General features: G+C 35.4%; 1 protein-coding gene across 2 annotated transcripts in view; it reads right to left on the bottom strand.

The window, feature by feature from the left end:
• Positions 1-21,750, bottom strand: part of Angpt1 (angiopoietin 1) — a 211,740-nt gene that overhangs the window by 3,148 nt on the left and 186,842 nt on the right. For both annotated transcript variants that reach the window (XM_090339262.1, XM_090339261.1), the window contains exon 8: positions 11,499-11,629. In XM_090339262.1, the coding sequence (XP_090195388.1) occupies positions 11,499-11,629 (131 nt within the window). The remainder of the gene's footprint in view (positions 1-11,498; positions 11,630-21,750) is intronic.

The raw sequence follows: 21,750 nt of genomic DNA on the forward strand, positions 1-21,750 counted from the left end.
TATTAGTGAAAAAGTTCAGAAGTTCAAAACTTAGACACTTTCTTGTAGGAAGGATATGTTAATAGTTTCCTTTGGCTTCATGACTTTATCAAGAACTGGGCCTAATTGGTTATTGAGATTGGATTATAGTGCTCACTTTAATTACTCTCCTCTCTATAATGTAGAGAAATATAGGAATGGCTTAGTCATTCATGGTTCATAGATAGCTATATTTTGTCTACAACTGCTAAACTTTTTTCTAAGTTTAGGAAAAGGAAAGCAAACAACTTTAGGAATAAATGGAAATCCTGAGTTTGCATAATAATAAAGATAATTGGATAACTTGGATTTGTTTTTTTTTTAATGAATTAAAGTCTTAAGCTTCCCCCCCCCCCGGATGGAACATACCACTTTTCTCTCTCTCCTCAAGTAACACTACTGAAATCTTTAGGGAGAGATTTATTCCAGAAACATTCTGGCATATTTTTATTTGGATATGGTTGACTTCTCCTTGATTACAGAGCTATACCTAAGGGACTAATAGCAAAAGAAAGAGAAAACTGTGCAGTCGATGTTTGACTGTAACATGAGCATCATTGTGCAGAAACTTCAGGAAAAGTTAAATGCAGGAAAGCTAATTCAAATTTTTTTAATTTTGAGAGATGAGTATAACTGCTTTGAACTTATAAAGTTAAGCTAGACACACAATGAGCAGGTTTTGAGAAATGCTGTATGCAAACAACAAATGTTCATACAGTCAAAAGAGGGGACAAGCACCATTTTGTTAGGAAAAAGAAAAAGATTAACTGTAAAATTCCATCTTCCTTTCCTTCATATTGGTCAGTATTCCTAGTAAAAATGTGCTATTTTTATTACAAAGGGCATTTTCATTTAGGGAATTTACCCCCAAACTCTCTAATGGCATAAAATGAAAATCTAATACAATCCAACTTGATTGCTTTCACCTAGGCATTATCCCTGAATTTCTTTTGCTCAAGCTAGCACTCTGCCATTTGAGCCACAGCCATACTTTAGTCTTTTTGGTAATTTTCATGGAGATAAGAGTCTGACAGCCCTTCCTGCCTGCCCAGGTGGGCTCTGAAGCTCTTTTCTCCGATCTCATCTTCCTGAGAAGCTAGGATGACAGGTGTGAGAGCTGCGCCCAGCAGCTCCTGTCTTTTGACATTTCTCCTGTGTTGTTGAGGCACTCTTCCATAATAGTAAATTTGTGATTCACATGAACAAATCTTTCAGTGTTTCCAATCTACTTCATTTGCAGAGGCAAATTTATTTACTCTATTAACAACACAGTGAAGATTCATAGAATTATCACCTGCATCATGTTTGGACACTGATAATAAGAATTTGTGTTTTACCTAGTTTCTAATAAGTCCCAATTAACCAATTAAATTTAAGAAAAGGCAAAACAAAAGGCCATCAAGAAAGGACTCAGGAGAATGGATACGGTCAATGATAACTGTGGATGAGTTTAGGAAAGATACTAGGAGTAGTGAGAAAATAAGGTGAAACCCATCTTATGTTTCATATTTATGCCGAGACTGGCATTTTACAGACACTGGAAGAAGGTACTTCTGCTGCATCAGCACCATGAAGAGAAACAGTCTCCCCAAAATGAGAGGGTTTTAACGTAAAAGAAGTAGCCTTTTATTCATTTTTCTAAGGCTGATTGGATGCCATGGTTTATAAAACGACCCATTTTACACACTAACTGCCACATCTAATAGAGCCTGCTCAGAAAACACTTGTGAATTACAGACTTCTTGACTGCTTCGCTGGCTGACTTGTTCCATCCCTCATTTTGTGAAGTTCTTTACTTAGTTAAATCTTTTCATTTAGGAGCTACAGCAACAATAGAACACCTCCACACATTGCAGTCACTTTTTCTTTACTTATTTGTTCAAAAGTTTATGCAAAATACTCTGCAGGATATACATGGTTTCTGCTCTCATGGAAATTATTTCCAGGGTTGGAAATTGATGAAAAAATGCAAGCAATAGCTTTCATTTAAATAGCTGTACTATGGGACCAAATAATTACCTGAAGAAGATAGGGACTTCAGAGAGAATAACGTAACTTTTCACAGTCATGGAAGAAAACAGCATGTAATGGGTTCTGAAGAAGGAGGCAGCCACAGAAAGAGAGAGGCTCTTCTACCAGGATATTGCCATGGGAAGGAGGGAGGGGTTGAGAGGAAAAGCACCTTTACTGTGACTGGTTCATCATGAACTAAGAGAGACTTTCAGGAAATGAAAGGACAGAAACAACAGGCAGTTGTGGAAAGAGTGCTTGTAAAAGAATTTATAGTTTAGCCAGTCTACTTGTCCAGGTGAACAAGTAAAACATTGTATAGCAATGACAACCAATATTTAGCCAGGTTGAATGTCTAATAAATATGTAGAGCTTGCCAAAGCCATCCTGAATATATGCACCAGCATGATGACTGGAGAATACTCTAGAATTCATTCAGCAGGCATCCACCATGACTTGGTGGCATGTGTCATTTTATGTAAGAGAAAAACTATTAAAATTAGATAATAGTCATCAACAAGTAGTTTTAAAATGACACTATAGAAATAAAGAACCAGAAGGGCCTAACATTTTAAGAAGCAGTGTCCTAAATGTTGGGCATGAGTTCAATGGACACAAAGAGTTTCTAAATATAATGTGTACGTTGGAAGAGCAGAAGAGAAGAGAATATTTTTAAGCAGCTTGCCTTGGCTAGAAAGTCAGGGGGAAAGGGTCAGAAAGGTTTATAGTACACTTTTAGAGTTTTTCCTATGAACAATGGGTGCCTGGGGAGCTAGGAATCAGTAAGCCCTAGACAGATGCTGACTTGATCCATCAACAAGCAATGGATCTTAGGCAATGATACCGATATTATTTGGTATTTATTGCGGAGGTGACTGCGTGAATATGCCAGGGACTGTGTGAATATTTATATGCATACCTTCATAGATCTGTGTCTCTTTTGCCTCTCCTCTACATACAGCCTTTCATGATGTAGCAAGAACCATAACACAGACTTTAATGTTCAGAGTTTTAAGAAAATTTCCAAGATCACTTTCCTAATGTGTGACTCATAAGGTTGGATCAACCATTTCCACAGCTGTCAGAATCAAATAAGATGAGGCATTGATCACTGAAGTTTGTAAAATACTATTGATGAACGTGGTGTAATTGAGAGGAGGCAGAAGGCACAACGGTTCATTATTGAAAAAAAAAGACTAGATGGTGTTTCCCTATAATGGTTTAATATTACAGAAAGACCATCAATGCTGACACTTACATTGTTAGTAGGATCTAAAGGAAAACTATGAAGATAATGAAGATGTGAGTATGGATTATCCTTCTTATATTAGAAAAGCACTGCACTTAATAACCAGATGTAGAGTGCATGTTTCAGTGTTTTTTTTTAATTTTATGAGGACTCGGATATTGACTTGTTCAGTGATTCCTATATCTAAAGAACACTGGCCTGTGTATTCTGTAAGTGATGATAAATCCACTAATGATAACAAAGATGTAGAAGAAAGCTGTCAAAAAAAACCTGAGCAATTATTTCTCATAATTTTGGTCCTCTGTATTCTAAACTTCAAGGTAGCAGAAGCAGCTCTGCTATGCAGGGAAGCATTCTCTGACTTTGTTTTCTGCATATGGATTTAAACAAACTAGACAAACACAGAATTTCTTTGTATCATATAATTCTAGTACTGTTCCCTCTGTCAACAATAGAAAAATCAACCTAACCAGGTCTTTTACAAACACATCCTTTAAGTAGCTGATGAAAGCATATTTATCTGAGGCAGGCAAAGGCTTATTAGACATTAGTTAACTCTTTGGACTCCATAGACAGTCCTAAGTACTTAGTATATATGTTAAGTTTAAAATGGGACGAAATTGGATGGCATTACTGTGCAGAAAAATGAGGCTGGGTTTGTAATTCCTGTCTTTCTCATCTTAGGAAAATATTAACTTTGTACTTTCATCTCTATGTCCCTGGGAATAACTAATATGACATATGCTGAAGAAGAGCATCTAGGAAAGCCATTTTCAGCTTAAAAGGACTCAGCAATGAAGTGAAAGCAACTCTCATTTGCCATTGGGAGAACTGATAAAATGTCTCAAATGTTTTAAGGTTGGCCACTGCTGAGACAAACTTTTGCCAAGCATTTTTCTTTATAACCCATAACCTCATGTATATTTTAATAAGAAATCCGAGATGCATGTTTCTAATTCATTTACACTTAACTCATTAAAATTTAGTTTTGTAATAACTATCCCAGGCTTCCCAGGCCTTTAAAAATTATTTGGGTCTTTTATCTTTGAAGTCGAAAAATTCACATTTTATCACTAATAAATGAAACTCTGCCCAGAAAATGGGAATTTGATTCTAAACGTTGTACTCAGGAAGTTCAAATTTATTTGAAAGTAAAGAAACCTAACTCTCAAAGTAGTCTGATCCTAAACAAAATGCCTCTCCACATGATTCCTCCCTTAGGTTAAAAATACACCCAAATGGAAAGATGTAACTTCCATTCATTTATAACACATGCAATCTAATCAAGAGTATGCAGAAGTGTCTGCCACAGAAATGAAGCCATCCTCTTTCATCACTGAGGATGAACTGAATTAAATTGAGGGTGCAATTGCTATCAGGGTGACCATAATGAAGAACCACTTGATGAGTTTGTATGTACATACTTGGCCCTGAGCACCGCTAGCCTCAAGGAGCAGCTTTGTGGCTGTTGTGTGTGGGAGGCGAAAGGTCTGCATTCCTTCTGTCATCTCATACTACATCCTTGTCAGCTTAAGGTCTGCATGCCTCCCTCCACCATTTCTTTCTCTTCCCTTTGTTTCAAAGATGAAAACTTGTTTATTCTGGCCAGTACTATCAAATTCATTGCAAACTTCTAGGTATTCTTTTACTGTCTTTCCCTTCCCTTGGACCTCATTTCACTTTCAACCATGTTGATGTGAGGAAATGCTTATGGAAATACCCTGCTAGCAAACAGACGTCCATCATTCTCTTTGAAAGTTCCGCCTTTTAGTGAGAGCTGTAGAGTTGATGGGCTGATGACCTGTGGGAGTTGAGTAGCTATGTTCACATCCTATGTGGGACACTAATTCTGTGAACATGGGAGAATTATCTAACTTTTCTCTCATTCAGTTCTTTCTTGTTGTTGCTCTTGTGCTTTAGGTAATAGTGATTGAACCAAGAGCCTAACATATCCTAGCCTAGATCTGTACCTGTTGAGTCGTGCTTCCCATCCTCGAGCTGAAGCTGGCCTCAAACTCAAGATCTTCCTTCTGAATACCCAGGATTATAAGCATATATCATACCACTGTCATATCTCAGTTCTTGTGAAAGGAATTATTCTGGTCCCTATGTCTCCTATTTTAGAACTTGCTTTTGTAAGTTTTGAGTGTTACTAATATAATGTTTAAGGTAATGCAGCAAACATCTGTTAGAAAATAATATCGCAATGAATGCTTGCTATTTTATAGATTATAATTCAAGCAAAATGGATTATTATTTTTTTCCACTGCCATTAGTTTTTGGTTGTAGCTTCAGACTACAGGCATGTTGATATTAATTAGTACTCTTTTCCAAATTTATGGAAGACATCCTTGGATACTCTTTGCTAGTCTTTCTAATAACTAACCATATCAGAGAAAATAGGAAGGTATTTCTGAACTTTGTAATAAGAAAGCTCAAAACTATTTGAAATTCAGGAGCTTAACACTAAAATTTTTACAGTTCTGGAATCTAGCATTCTTAAATTTAGTGATCCTTAAAATTGATTCCAAGTTATTTGATATTTATGCAATCCCTCATTCCATGTTTGTGTATGCAAGTATATGTATTTGATTATATATTTTATATCTAAGAACTGACATTTATGCAGTCTTCTCATAAGAATCAAATGTGATTTTATGTATCCTTTATGATACTGATAACATATTTATCTTATATGCCAATATTAATTGAGGGAATACTGTGTGTCACTTTTTAAGAGCAGGCCTTGGCCCAAAGACCCCAAATTCATGGAAAGTACATTTGGTGGGACAGTCATAAGCATTATGCTAAATACAAAAATTAAGTTAAAATAAAAGTAATGCCTTGTAGCTTTTCTATAAGGAAGCTCAAAATATACACATGAACTTTCTCTGTAGCATTCTTATTTACCACCTAAAGGTGGCATTCTCATGTTTTCCACATCCTTCATGACTTATGAAAAAGACTGATGACCATATTTTCCCAAAGAATTTGTCACTTCCAAGTCACTCACCATTTGAAGAACCAGCTAGCTAAGAAGCTAGTCCTTTGTAAGATCATAGAGCAAGCGAAGCAAGCATTTCTCAGATCTGCTGTTAGCAGCTGGTCATTTCTGGGGCACTCCTTGAAATTTATGTGTATGGCCTTATCCCCTTTTTATGGACTAAACTGAGAAATATCCTTTGTTAGCTTTTGAGAATCTTGTCTGTCAGCTGACATGGTTTATGTGTGGGAAAAGAGATCAGAGTTTCAACTGTAATAGATTCTGAAGAAGGCTATCTTATATTTTTATACAGCTTTTATATTATATACTAAATCTGGACATTTCATTAAAGAAAAACTAAAATAAGAAAGGGGATATAAAACAGTATAATGTTTGTTTGTTTTTTATTACTAGCAGATATAACTATTTCTATAATTATTTAACAATTAGTATAAATGTAATCAGTGTAGCCTTTACTTATAGCTTAGATAATAGTTTTAAAATGTTTAATTTGAGGAATCTTAATTTAGTACCAAAGATTATGTTGACTATAAATTCACTTGGAATTTAACAATTTAGTAGTGTAAGAATTTTTTTCTCCTCGATTTTAAAGGGAAAGGAAGGTTTTGCATATCTATTTCAAATACAATAAATATAGTATATATGATGACAAAAGAAGCCCTGAATGCAGTTAAGTTGCCTTCCAATATTAAATGACAGACAAATGTGCTCAGTTTTAATGAAACGGATTGCTTTCTTTGGGCTTTTGATGACACAGCAGGAACTCTCTTGAGGTACCAGAGAAATATTTCTTTGCAATCACTTCTTGAATATAGTTTTGTGTCAATATTCTTTGGGAAGGGTGAAACCTAAGGAGAAAACTGACAAATGGGCTTTACGTCAATTGTACTCACAGTCCAGATCTTGATAGCTTATAAATCTTTGCTGACAAATCATCTCTATTTAATGTTTAGTTAAGAGGTAATTTCTCTAGATTTGAGTGTGTAAAATATATGCTGTGATACAATTAAGGTTTGTAATGAAACACGAAGGATATTCAATATTTAAATTGGAAAGAGGAATTGCTGGAGTTCTGCTAAGTCTGCACATTTTGGGGAAAGATGGTCTTATAAGACATGTATTTCTAATAATGCAAACATATGCTATTTCTATGCTTCCTTTCAAATCAACAATGTGAATGCATATGACTTACCACCTATGTATTAAAAACAATCCTAGCACCTACTGTCTCTACTGATAGCTGCAATATGGACATGGAATAAACAGCATTTAAAAATAAGGAGAAAATTTGGGAGTATTTTTACTAGAACCACCATTACAAGCAATGTTCCAGTAAATATACTTCTGTTTTCTTCTCACAGATGTTCAGAACATAGAATGCTCAATTTTTCTTAGTAATCCATTACAGCTAACTGCTCCAGCTAAAGTCTCTTCCCTCCTCTGCCAGTAATTTTATTATAGTTTCATGTTTTTCTCCATAGAATTTGTTTTAGGTCAAAATTGTATCCTTGTCTATTTATTTTATTTGACACTTTCAATCAAAATACTTCTATCCAGCTAATTTTTTTAATAGTTGTTAACTTCCAAAATAATTCAAAGTGATAGAAAGAAAAAGTTAGTATGTTAGGAAAGAAGGAATGTATCTAGTTGAAATAACTTCTGCTTACAATTAAAGCTGTCTTCAGTCTTTAACAGATAAGGGAACAAGGACAGCATGTAATCCCAGCAAAATCCTTGTATATACTTGACAAAAATCTATCTAGGACATTAAGTGAACAATAAATCTTACTTTAACCTCAACTCTTTTTCAAAGAAATAAAGAAAAACTATATAAATAAATAAGTTATTCCCTTCAAAGTGTATAGAGTGCTACTTCTTAAAGAGACCAGTTTTAGAGCACTAAAATACGACTGTATTTTTTCTAAAGCAAGGAATCATCATTAGAGAATGAAAATGGCTTTCAGGGAAAATTTGACAGAGAAGAAGTAGCAGTAATTGAAAGAAGAGAACTGGGCCATAAGTTCCCAGCAATGCTCCCATTACTTGGACTGTCATGGACATCCATCCTTATGCTTTCCAGCTTCCAACTATCTACATTCCACGATTTAGCTTTTCAGAGTGAATGGATTTGCAAGACCTGGATTCCTTCAGAAGGATATTTGATAGTGTAATGGCGTTTATTACAAAAACACATTTACTGAAACTATTTTTGCCCAGGCAATGAGTGGAAATTTTTTCTTTCTAACACTTGTTTTTATTGGTGGGTAAGAAGCAGATCCAAGAATAATTATGGATGAAAGAACATGAAAAAGTTCAACCATGTGAAGCAGAAATAAAGCCATAAATCTGAGTGATAAAGTTTTCTAAACAACAAAGAGGTATATTTTTTTCTCTGTTTCCCTCCATATTTTCATTATTATGACAGGAATATGAACATACCGAAATGGGCTTCTATGGAAGACATGTTTGAAAGACTTTGCTGTTGATCTTTCATGTCTTGTATTTGTTAGGTAAGAAATATTATCTTTGAAATATAACATGGAGAAAATAAAGTATGTATACAATATTAAAAATGAGCAAGAAACTAGAAATTCCAAGTAATTACTTTAGAAAAATCTAAAGTAATTTTGGGGGGAGTAGGGTATAAAGCTACTGCCTATTACATTTCTAGGACCAGGGAAATAATGAAAAGAAATATTTCAGTATTAATGCTCAAGATCTTACCAGTATCATTTTTTAATTCCTAGATTTATAGTGATTTATCTTGGATAGGTGGGGGTTATCAAATTAAGTACAGGCAAATTTAAAATATGTGGTAAGTTCATTATAATCCCAAAATGCTACATTCCAGGATTATGAGAAAGATTAAAAGAGGAATATTTGCTGCAGGTTATCTTTGGTACTCTTTAGGCTCTCTCCTAGTGAGATATCAATACAGAGAGCTTGGATCAGAATCAGTGGCTGTGATTTGATGACTGCAGCAACAGATAGGTGGAGTAGAAGATGAAAAGGTTACTCAAAAACTTCCTTCCATGTTTTTCTATGTTCTGTTAATGGATGAGAGAAATATGAACCTAAAGATTTGTTTGATTAGATCTAAATTTTGAAGGCAATTTTAGGATTGAAAGGTGTTTAATCATTCATTCATCCATCCATGGGCCAAACTTCTCACAAGTTCCTTCACATGGCAAGCTTTTGTACTAAAGGTTATGGATAAAATAGTGAACATGGACTGGCTATTATTTTCCTTCTATTCAAAGTACAGAATTTCTTTCTCTACTGGGGTAGCAGAGTTAGTCTAGAGTTTAAGCAGATAGTAAGTATATCAGTTAGAGTAGTCTATAATAATATGACATGGCAATGGTCATAATATCATGCTGGGTAGGAAAATAATATATTCAAATGGTTTCTTCCTCAATGGCATGCAAATGTTTTGTTTTAGAATGACAGAAAAATGGAATTCTTGACAGTATAATCTTGCTATTCTGTTAAGAGATGGAAAAAACAGAAAATTATGAGAAAATGGAGAAGTTTCCTTTTCATATTATAAAGTGTCAAACTCTTCCTTGCCAGAACCTGTAATGCTAATAAATCGCAACATTTGTTATGAGTGTTTAGTTTAGAGTCCCACACCCATCACTAATAACTTTTGTTAATATTTAATTTATAATTGTCACTGAACTGATGATTTGGTAAATACAAACTATGATGGATGCACTTCAAAATGCAAAGCTTATAAACTTTTTCGACAGAAAAACCAGTATACTAGCTATAATAGAAGACAGATATCATACTGAATTAAATTAAAGCAAAATAGCATTTGGTTGTAGATTGGTAGCATTGTCTTTTCAAGGCTCTGAGACTAAGGACAAAGGTCTATTCTTTCTTGCCTAGTGAGGGTGATTGGTAAGGCAAGAGACACTACAGATACTCTTGCATCAAATTCAGGATTTTCTTTGACACGATCAGAAGACTGAAAAAAATATTGAGACGGTGCCAACAATTGATTATTTCTCAAAAAATGATACCACATTATTTAATGGTATTTCCTATACCTACTAAAATATTTTGCCATATATAGTATATATGTACATAGTATATATATATATATATATACTATATATAGCATACATACTATATATACTACATATATAGTCTATATACTAATACATTATATACATATATACTATATATGTATATATGTTATATATACTACATATATTATACACTATATAGACATATATACATATATAGTATATATATACTAGTATTCATGTATACTATAGTATATATGTATACAGTATATACTATGCTAGTACATACTATATATGCAATGTAAATGTATATATGCCATATAAATGTATATATACATGTGTATGATACATATTCATATATATATACATACATAGTATACACACTATATGTATCTATATGTGTGTGCATACACACATATCTATATACTATATACATATATACATATAGGATTTAGCACATATTATAGTATATAGTATGTACATATACTAGATACCTATTATGTATATACATCATGTATATATGCATATATATCATCTTCAAGTTTATCACAACTTTTTTTATCCTCTTTTAACAACATGATCAATGAACTCTTACATAATTGCAAAGCAATTTTTAAGAATAACTGCTGCAGAGCCGGGAGTTTCGCCTACTAGTGGTAGAGTGCTTGCGTAGCATGCACAAAGACCCGGGTTCAATTCCTCGGTACCCCACATACATAGCAAAAACCTGGAAGTGGTGCTGAGGCTCAAGTGGTAGAGTGCTAGCCTTGAGAAAGTCCAAGGACAGTGCTCAAGCCTTGAGCTCAAGCCCAGTAGTGGCAAAAAAAAAAAAAAAAGAATAACTGCTGCAAATCTTGTATTCCTAAATTGTTGTTCTTCCTGCTGTGGCTGTCATAAAGATTATTTAGAAGGTAGATTTACTAGAGCCTCTACATTTCCAGAGCATTTATTCAGAATGAAGTGTAGCCCATTTTGATGTTGATGGAGGCAGGCAAACCTCCAAGTATGCCAGCAATGTCTTTCACAAGAATGCAGGGTAAATTAGTGGGCAGAACAAAAATGATCCCTTGGGACTTGCACTTAAGTTTCCTGACCAGAAGATCATACCCTTTTCACATAGATAAGAAACCTCAAGCCTCAGACCAATGAAACATAGCTTCGAGAAGGGTCCCACAGGACTTACCTCCTGTTAGCATGAGGGCACATTTGCACATACAGTTGTCATTATCAGCGTCTTTAGTGCTGAAATCAGCACCTTGTAACATCAGGCTGCTCTGTTTTCCTGCTGTCCCACTGTGACCCTTTAAATATAACCTGAAGTTAAAAAAGAAAAAAAAATTCAGTCACTTGACAGAATAACAGACCCAGATGACTGACTTGCTGAATGTTTAACTTTTTCTTCATTTTTCTGTCTTCTTTGAACTTAATCCTTCCAACAAATCAATCTCTCAAAACAAATGTTAAAAGAAGTATATAGAAAGGGAGGAGAGAGGCAAGAGAATAGAGATGATTTTCATGATTAATGTTTGGTTCTCCAGGCACACAAAACATTCACATTTCTCTTCAATAATGTACAAACGTAACACAGTTTATTTTATTATTATTATTTTGAATGTAATTTGTTGTTATTTTAAAGGTGATGTACAGAAGAATTATAATAACATAAGTCAGGAAATGAGTTTATTTGTTTGTTTGTTTATTGTTGTTCATGGGCCTTGCTCTGGACCTGGGTGCTAACCCTGAGCTCTTCAGCTCAAGGCTAGCACTCTACCATTTTGAGCCACAGCACCACTTTTGGTTTTCTGATGGTAACTGGGAATAATAGTCTCACGGACTTTTGTGCCCAGGTTGGCTTTGAACCACAACCTCAGATCTCAGCCTCCTTAAGTAGCAAGGTTTACAGATGTAATCCACTAGCACCCAGCTATTTATTTGATTAGCATATGTACTAATTTCAAAACATAAATACCTTTGAGTGCTGATGCAACTCCACTAATAGTTATGCTATGGTAGATGTTGTCATCACCAATGGAAGTAATATGCCTTGTTAGTAGAAGATTTTCTCTGTTAAACACTCTGTTAAATCATTTCCAACTGTTAATCTAATTTGATGAGGTTTCCTTCTATGTGGGTGATACCAAATTCCTGAATTTGAAGAAATGGTATAAAAAAGGGACCCTAAATATATATGTGCACAACATAGGTAACTTCCTCCTGGAAGTTGGTAGACAGAAAGACAGTCTATGCTTTGGGAGAAATCAGCTTAAGACAGACATACACACATACACATGCAGGCTCACACACATACATCTCACTATTATTTTGTAATGTTTGGTCTTAGTTTTGGCAACAGTACAGTTCTATGTTTGTGTAAGTTATTTCTCAAATTTCTCCAGAGGTTTTTGAGCCAACGCAAAATATACAATTAAACTCTGATCAGGATTTGTTGGGTTCACTTGATTAACTTCCACTTCACAGCATAAAAAAGTAAGTCTAATGGTGACCTTTTAATACTGAATTATCTCATACAAGCATCTGTATGAGATACTGTGGGATACTCTAAAAGTCCCTAGTAATTTTTTTTTGCCAGTCCTGGGCTTGGGCTCAGGGCTTGAACACTATCCCTGGATTTTTTCTCAAGGCTAGGGCTCTACCACTTGAACCACAGCACTACTTCTGGATTTTTGCTACATATGTGGTACCGAGGAATTGAACCCAGGTCTTCGTGCATGCTAGGCAAGCACTCTACCACTAGGCCAAACTCCTGGCCCTGCTGGTAATTTTTGGTAAGTGCCAATTTATTCATAAGGCTGTGGCCAGGCCCTTATAAAAGTGTGTTTCAGTAGAAGAAAGTTAGTTGGAAAATCACCAACCACAGTTCTGGGGCATATTTCTTCCATGAATTTACCACCTTACAGATACAAAGTTTTAAGCTGATCCCTTCTTCTCAGACACATAGACACATTAATGAAACTAATGCCATGAATTTTTTTCTTTTTTTTTTTTTTGGTGGGTCATGGGGCTTGAAGTTGGCCTGGGTGCTTTCCCTGAGCTCTTCAGCTTAAGGCAATTGCCCTACCTCTGGGCCTGGGCATTGTCCATGAGCTCTTTAGCACATGGCTACCATCCCACCTTTAAGCCAAGCCCCACTTCCCATTTTCTAGAGATTAATTGGAGATTAGAGGCTCAAGTCCTTTTGTGCCAAGGCTGGCTTTGAACCTTGATCCTCAGATCTCAGCCTTCTGAGCAGCTAGGATTACAGGCATGAGCCACCATGCCTGAATAATATCATGTTTTTTTTAAGTATTCATTTATAGTCAAATTGGGAATATCATGCTGATCAGGAGTAGGAGTACTCGCATAGATTCCATAGAGAAAACCTCGCTAGATTACTTAGCATGTCACTAGATTACTTAGCATGATTTCCAAAGCACTTGAAGCCTTGCCCTTGTCCAGTATTTACCTACTTTCTCCCATATCACCAGTACCTCGTATCTCTGGTTATTTACATACACACACACACACACACACACACACACACACACACACACACACACTGCTTGATCTTTGCCCAAGCACTAATTCTCTCAGGGCAATAGACACTCATTTCTCTGTGGCCTTGCCCCTTCTTCCTGAGGACCTCTTTGTGTTCAAGGCTAGCACTCTACCACTTGAGCCAGAGTACACTTCTGATTTTGAGTGGTCAGTTGGAGATAAGAGTCTCATGGGGACTTTTCTGCTCAGGCTGGCATTGAATCCCCATCCACAGATCTCAGCCTACTAAATAGCTAGGATTACAGGCATGAGCTACCAGTGTCTGGCTCACAGGTTCTTTAAAATAGTGGCTCTGGATAATTTAAGTCCTCCTATATAATTAAAAACTCATGCCTTTGTCAGTACAGTGTGTAATTGTTCCAAGTCAACCTTTGCTTTGCAAAGAGGAAAGTCAATATACCGAAGGCCAAAATTGGCTTTGCATCTGACTATGGTGAAAGGCAATTTGATGTGTGAATCATTTGAGAGAACTTTTCTTCCAAACAAAACTATATAAATCCTGCTCATTTACTTCACATTCAGTGTAGACACATTATGATGGAAATATAAAACATTTCTCTAGAGCAAAAACATTTCACTTAGGAACAGAAATAAAAAAGCCTGGGGTAGAGGCAACAACAAAAGCAAATAAACAATAAACAAGTATACTGTAGAGGAGGCAGTTAAATATAACAAGAAGGGCATCCAGAGTTGAATCACAGTGTTTACTGTCTTCAATGTAATTTTTCTAATTAAGAAAATACCTAATTATGAGCTGGATGCCAGTAGCTCATGCCTGTGATTCTAGCTCCTCAAGAGGCTGAACTCTGGAACATTTTAGTTCAAAGTCAGCCCAGGTAGAAAAGCCTGTGAAATTTTATTTCTAATTAATCAACAAAATGCTGACCCGGAATCCTAATTCAAGTGGCAAAATGCTTGTCCTGAACAAGAAATCCAAATAAGAGTGTGATATCTCATTGGATCAAAGACCTTGAGGTAAAAGCCGACACACTGAAAACTTTACAAGAAGGAATACTTCTTGTAGGCCTCCTTGGCACAGGTCGAAACTTTCTCAATAAGGACCAAGAAACACAACAAATCAGAGGAAGGTTGGATAAGTAGGGCTGCATTAAACTGCAGAGCTTCTGTATGGCAAAGGATATAGCTAGTAAATTAATTGGGAAGCCTACAGAATGGGAGAAGATCTTCATTAACCATACAACAGACAAAGGCCTCCTATCTAAAATATATCAACAGCTCAAAAAATTGAATCACTCCAAAACTAATCTCAAAAGTAACAACCATCCCATTAAAAGATGGGCCAAAGACTTAAAGAGAGTCTTCTCTGAAGAAGAAACAAAAATGGCCTATAGACACATGAGGAAATGCTCAACATCTCTGGTCATAAAAGAAATGCAAATCAAAACAACTGTAAGATTCCACCTCACTCCACTTAGAATGGCCAGGATCAAGAAATCTAATAAAAACAGATGCTGGAGGGGATGTGGCCAGGAGGGATCACTACTACACTGTTGGTGGGAGTGCAAACTCGTTCAACCACTATGGAAAGCAGTAAGGCAGTTCCTCAAAAGACTGAACATAGAGCTCCCCTATGACCTAGCAATTCCACTACTTGGCATTTACCCAATTGTCCAGAAACAAGGGCATCCTAAGTCCAGTAGCACAATGATGTTCATTGCAGCACTATTTACCATAGCAAAGGTATGGAACCAACCCAGATGTCCCTCAGTTGATGAGTGGATCAACAAGATGTGTTATTTGTACACAATGGAATTCTATGCTGCTGCCAGAAAGAACAACATCACCCCATTTGTTAGGAAATGGAAAGACTTAGAAAAAATCATACTAAGTGAAGTAAGCCAGACTCAAAGGAACATAGGCCCAATGGTTTCTCTCATTTGTCCTAATTAGTAGAAACCTTGGGCTCTCCTAGCAGAGATTTGCAATAGAGCAAAACCTAGATACATAAGGCCATGCAGTATGATGCTAAATGAAAAGGGCCTCTAGGATATAGAAACATAAGCCATATAATGAGTGATTGGTTTCCTTAATATACTGTTTTCTCTCATCGCTTTTGCTGTTACTTAGTTATCTCATATTGTTACAGTATTTCACTTTGTTATCTGATATATTGGATATGTGTGTATTTGGTTATTTGAAATTGGATAGGAAAGGGGGGAAACAAGATGAGGGGTGGGGGGGGAGGGAAATGGGGACCAAGACATGAGAAAGGGTATCAATGTATGTGAAGTAATGCACCTTCTATCTGGCGAACATAATGTGACCCGTCTATTAATTACAATAAAAATATATGAAAAAAGAGTGTGATATCTCAAGTTTAAGACCACATACTGGCAACCAAAAGCAAAAAGAAAAACAATTTGGGGCCAATCTCTATAAAGAATGCCAATGTTGAGTTTTTCAATTAGTATCTTATGGGAAAATGAACATGAACATTTGAAATTACTTGTGGCTTTTTAGTCATTCTGGATGAAAAATATAATTACTCTTTTCCTTCACTTTTGGAAATTACAAACACTAAGTCACTGTATTTCTTAATGAAGGTAGGACCACTGTGCATTCCATTATGGAAAAACACTCTACTATATCCTTATATATCATGCAAGCATTTCAATAACTTTCTTTTCATTAAAAGAGGCAGCCCAGACTCCTAAACTCATTTCTTACTACTTTGTGTACTTAAGGGACTGCCATCTTCTTCCCATTTTTACATCCCTACCATCTGGGGGGTGTCTCCATTATCAGGGCAACAGGAGGTACATGTATGACAAACTGAAGTTTAGTCTCAGCTCTTTAAGTAGTAGTCAGATTCTTAGCTGAGCTTTAAGGTTCTTGGTACTCACAAGGTGAATAGATTTCTACTTTGGCTGAGCTCTCTCTCTGCCACCATATGGAACTAGTTTGTCTTTCTCACAATTACTTGAAGAAAATACAAAATGCCCCCATGGTTCCCTTTCAGAGCGTGGTAGCAATGACTCAATCTGACAGTTTCCTGACATGGCTATGACTCCTGGTTACTTCTCCAGGCCAGCCTGTGCATAACCCACCCTCCCTGACCCCACTCCACCTGACATGAAGAGAAGGGCAGTATCAGCAAATAGGGCCTTTGAAGCATTTCTGAGTTCTAGGAGTTTAGGTGATGTAAGTGCTATCTCTTCCCAGAAAGGAAGACACGATTTCTCTTGACAATATAAGAGGAAGAATGCAGTATTGTAGTTACTATAAACTTCTTCTGGGAAGGAAAAAGTATCTATTTGGCACTATGAATATATCATTAGGAGCTGTGCAAATGATTCTTATGGAAGGAAATGGAGTAAGGAAAACCATTAGCAGATTCTAAACTTTTAAAAGCAGTTTGGTGAAGGTTGGAAATTCTCAAGGATGTAGTATCAGTATTGAAAAGGGACAGTAAAGAGATTTCCAGCAAAATATTGCAAAAAATCTCAACACAAGCAAGTTTTGAGTTAACTAACATTGAGAAAAGATAAGAAAGAAAGGAGAGTCTATTATTTGATGAATGCATTGGGAGCATTACATGAAAAACAGAAAATGTACTTTAGAGGTATTTACAATCTAAGATAGTATAGTAATACCTGAAGCCTTGGGATAAAAGGATGTGTATAAATTCATTTTAGCTAAAAGAAAAACATGGTTCTCCTATTAGAATTTACTAATACAGTACATTTCTTTCTAGCTAAGTAATGTTTCCACTATGACATCTTGAAGATGACATTTTATCCTCCTATCCATGATTATCCAAGTATAGCCTGTGCTTATAAATAACCAGTCTCCTATCAGCTTCTTCCTCATTTTCGTAAGTTCAAAATCCACCATCTTCCAAGGAGAGGTAAAGTGTTATAAAGAAAATCCTGTCTTTCCTTTCACTTAAAAACTATCATAGAATAAAGTGTTTTTTTATTGGTACATCTCATTTTGCCTAATGTAATCCTGTTTATTTATGTTTCCTTATGTCCCTCACTACAGCTATGAATTTCTAACAAGTACTCCTCAGCTATCTTTGTAAACTCCATATATTATGTATATTACACATTAAAGAAAGATAAATAACTATCAAGTCATTATTAGCAAAAATTGTTTAGAATTAAATTTTTAGTAATGTCAAGAGATAGTTTAAATGCAATAACATCTTAACTCTGATAACGCAACTCTCTAGAATTTAAGACCCCCAAGTACATTGTTGTTATTTTTTTATCTGAAAGTTTCCACTGTTAATTATCTACTGATCTGTTCAGATCATATTGGGGGAACTTCTATAATGAATATGAAATTAGTTTGTACCTGCCAACAGACAAAGAATGAAGAAAAATGTCTCATTAAATACTCTACTGAAAATCATACAGAACCTCAAATAATCCATCAAGTTATGTGAAGCAAATTGTATCTCTAGAAGTGCCAGGGCCTACCGGAAGCAAATTGGGGTTCCTGAAATAGGGGGCAGGGACTGGAAAAAATAGAAGAGAGACAAACACATCGGGTCCGGGAGGTCTGCAGCCCAGGCAAAAACTGCAGCCGCGTTTATTATCAACTCAAAGCTTATATCCCTTCTTGAGACCAGGGTACTGCCAGGTGTTACATCCAGATGGTTAATCAGGGAACTGTTGGGGGTTACATTCATATGGTAAATCTCAGATCAATCGAACAGGAGAAGGCCAAAAAACAATAAGACAATCAAGCAATTATCTGATGCAAATCAAAGTACAGTTTGAGTCCACTCTGGCTCCCAACATAGAAGTGCCTTTCCTTCTAAATAAATTCCTCTGGAACTCAGGAATTTATTTTGATTCTCTTTCAGAAGAAAAAATATTATTTGGTTTTCAGTGTTGACACTGAAAACCATCACCTCTTTTGGGATAATCTCTTAATTTTGTGTTTTGTGTGCAACACTCTTTTTACATGTTGGAGAAATAATGTGTCACTCAGTTGTCCATAAGTTAAAAGAATACTTTATTTGCAAAAGCCTATCAATGTGTCTGTGAGAAAATGATAGGAAAATAAATGTAGTAAGTGAGTATATGTCTAGGACAGTGGTATGACAATCAGAATTCTGAGATATAATTAATAAGGAGAAGCAAAAGAAGTTTCAAAAGTAAAGGAATTAAAAGCATGATGATCGAAAGGAGTGATAATGCACTATTTGACTAAAAATTAAAGACAGACACTTACAGATATCTAAATAATGAATTAAGATCAAATAGAGGTGGTTCAGCAGAAAATAAAGATGTAAGAATTTACTGCTGATAAAGTCTCTAACTAAAATTCTTACTGTTTTCCTTCATTTCCTAGATATCCGAAAATAAATACATCAAACATTAGCACACTGGTATCTTAAAAGTGAGCCTTGTTTATTTTTCATGTCCAAGTGTAATTGTTTTGACTTTTACCTTCCATTGTGCTTACCTGTAGATTTATAGGCACATTCTAATTACTACAGATGAAAGAAAACATGTACCCTGTACTTCTTTGGATCTGGCTTACTTTATTTAATATAATTTTTTCCAAGGCTATCCCTTTTCCTCATTTAGAGTGCAACATTATTCTTCTACTAGAAGCCTAGCTTTCCATTGTGTATATATGCTACATGTTTTTGATTCATTTGTCTATTGAGGGGCATCTGGGTTGATTAAATAAACATTTACACAGAAAGATCGAAAGGGGATATTCTTAGGAGAGGATCACAAAGGCCCAATAGCAATGTGCACATGATTATATAAAATAATAGTTCATGAAAATGAACCCCAAGAAAGGGAAATGACAGTTTTTTTTGTTAGTTTGGTTTGGATTTTATTTTATTATTTTCCTTTGTTGCTGGTTTTTCATTTCTGTACTTTGTGCCTTGTATGTTATTTTATCCGATTTGGGGGAAGATATCTGGGAGTACAGAAACAGTGGGACAAATGCAGCAGTGATATGCACTAGATACTGTGCTGAAAATGAACTATATAACTTGTGAGGTAAGGGAGCTGGGAGGAAGGGGTGACACTTTTCAAAAAGAAATGTTTTCATTTCCTGACTTATGTACTTATGACCCCTCTGTACATCACCTTTATTATAAATTAATAAATATACACAGCAATAAAAACATTAGAACATAATAGAGTTCAGAATTCTATGCTGTTCACAGCCCATCTCTTCTTGATTCTTACAGTCTCGTTTAAAATGTATCTGACAGACTCATTTTACTTCTTTATATCATTGTAGAGATTCAGAAAGCAATAGTCAGAAAAACCCTTGCATGAAGATTACTTCATGTAAAGTAAGTACTTGAATGTTAATTTTAAAAAGTCAAATAAACCTCAAACTTCCCTCACTAATAATTATAAAACATACAGTAGCTCAGAAAACATGAACTGTATAAGTGGTTATGTCTAAATTAAACAAATATGACCTTTATAAGAACGTATGTGGAAGCAGAGTGATGAAAATAAGATGGATTCACAACTAATTAAGATAGGCAAGTAGACAGGGAAAATTAAAGTCCTAAAGAACCAATTTTCTCAAATGTATAAGGCTATGTATTCCTTGAAAGTTCTTTTTTTATATGAAGCAAGCAGAATGAAAAGTTCAAAGAATAAGAAACCCTAGAGTTGCTTTGCTGACTTGTCACTTAGTCTAAGGTAAATATTATTTTCTAACTAGAAGATAAGGAAAACAATTGTTTAATTCAAATGTTTATCTCTTAAACAAAATTCAAACCATTTGAGAACATTAACTTTTTCTTTTTGTATATCATTGTGCTTTACATACAGCACAATTTCTGTTTTCTTTATTTGGTGATAAACTGATATGAGGAAAGTCTAAAAATATCATATGTCAATCTGTACTTTAATTGTGATCTCTACTTCCTGAAAACTTTGTCATATTAAATGTTCCTTAACTGATATTCAAGGAATTGGATCATTGAGAAAAATACTAGAATTGATGCATGCTCACTTAACCATAATGGCAAGAATAAGGAAATCATTTCATTTTTAAGCCTTAGATGATGAGGTGCTGTTCATCTATAAATCTGTATAGAAAAATATACAAGTATAAAACAAGAACCCATTTTGTGTCAATCACAGTCTCCAAACCAGTATTGCCATTAATAGAGTTACTAAAAAACCACTGCACACTAAGCCACATGTAGTTCTGAGAGAGGAAAGGTGGATGAAAACGAGGAGCGGGTGAAAATATTCAACAAGAAATGTACTCATTGCCTTTCTTATTATGCCCTGGTTATCTCTTCTGTACATCACAAGAAGAAAAGAAGGAGGAGAAGGAGAAGGAGAAGGAGAAGGAGACAGAGGAGAAGGAGAAGGAGAAGGAGAAGGAGAAGGAGAAGGAGAAGAAGAAGAAGAGGAAGAGGAAGAGGAAGAAGAAGAAGACGACGACGACGACGACAACAACGACAACAACGGCGACTTCAACCCAAGTAACAAGTAACTTTCAAGTTCACGTGTTCTCTGATTATTTTAGCTATTAACTTTAAGTATTAATAAACACATTGTGCAGATGTTTCATCTATTGAAACTTGCATAACATAGATTTTCACTATCTCTCCATTCACACATGTTTACCTAATGGATTCATTAACCAATGAGAATGTCTCACTTTCCTGACCCTAGTTACAATATCACAAGTAATTTTTCTTTTTAAATCCCAGCAAAATCCTGTCTTGAGTTTCTTCATAGCAGAATCGAAGCATTTACATATCCAAACTGTGTGATAAGTTCCTCCTCCAAAGGCAAGAGTGAACCCATGTATTGTTGTCTTTAGTTGCCTGTATAGATGCTGAGAGGGTACTTTGTTTTGTGTGTTTATTTATAGCTGTCTTCCTGAGATCTGTAACGATGAATCTA

The sequence above is a fragment of the Megascapheus bottae genome, chromosome 9 (assembly GCF_031878675.1).
Source record: "Megascapheus bottae isolate mThoBot1 chromosome 9, mThoBot2.hap1, whole genome shotgun sequence".
NCBI classification, from domain to species: domain Eukaryota; kingdom Metazoa; phylum Chordata; class Mammalia; order Rodentia; family Geomyidae; genus Megascapheus; species Megascapheus bottae.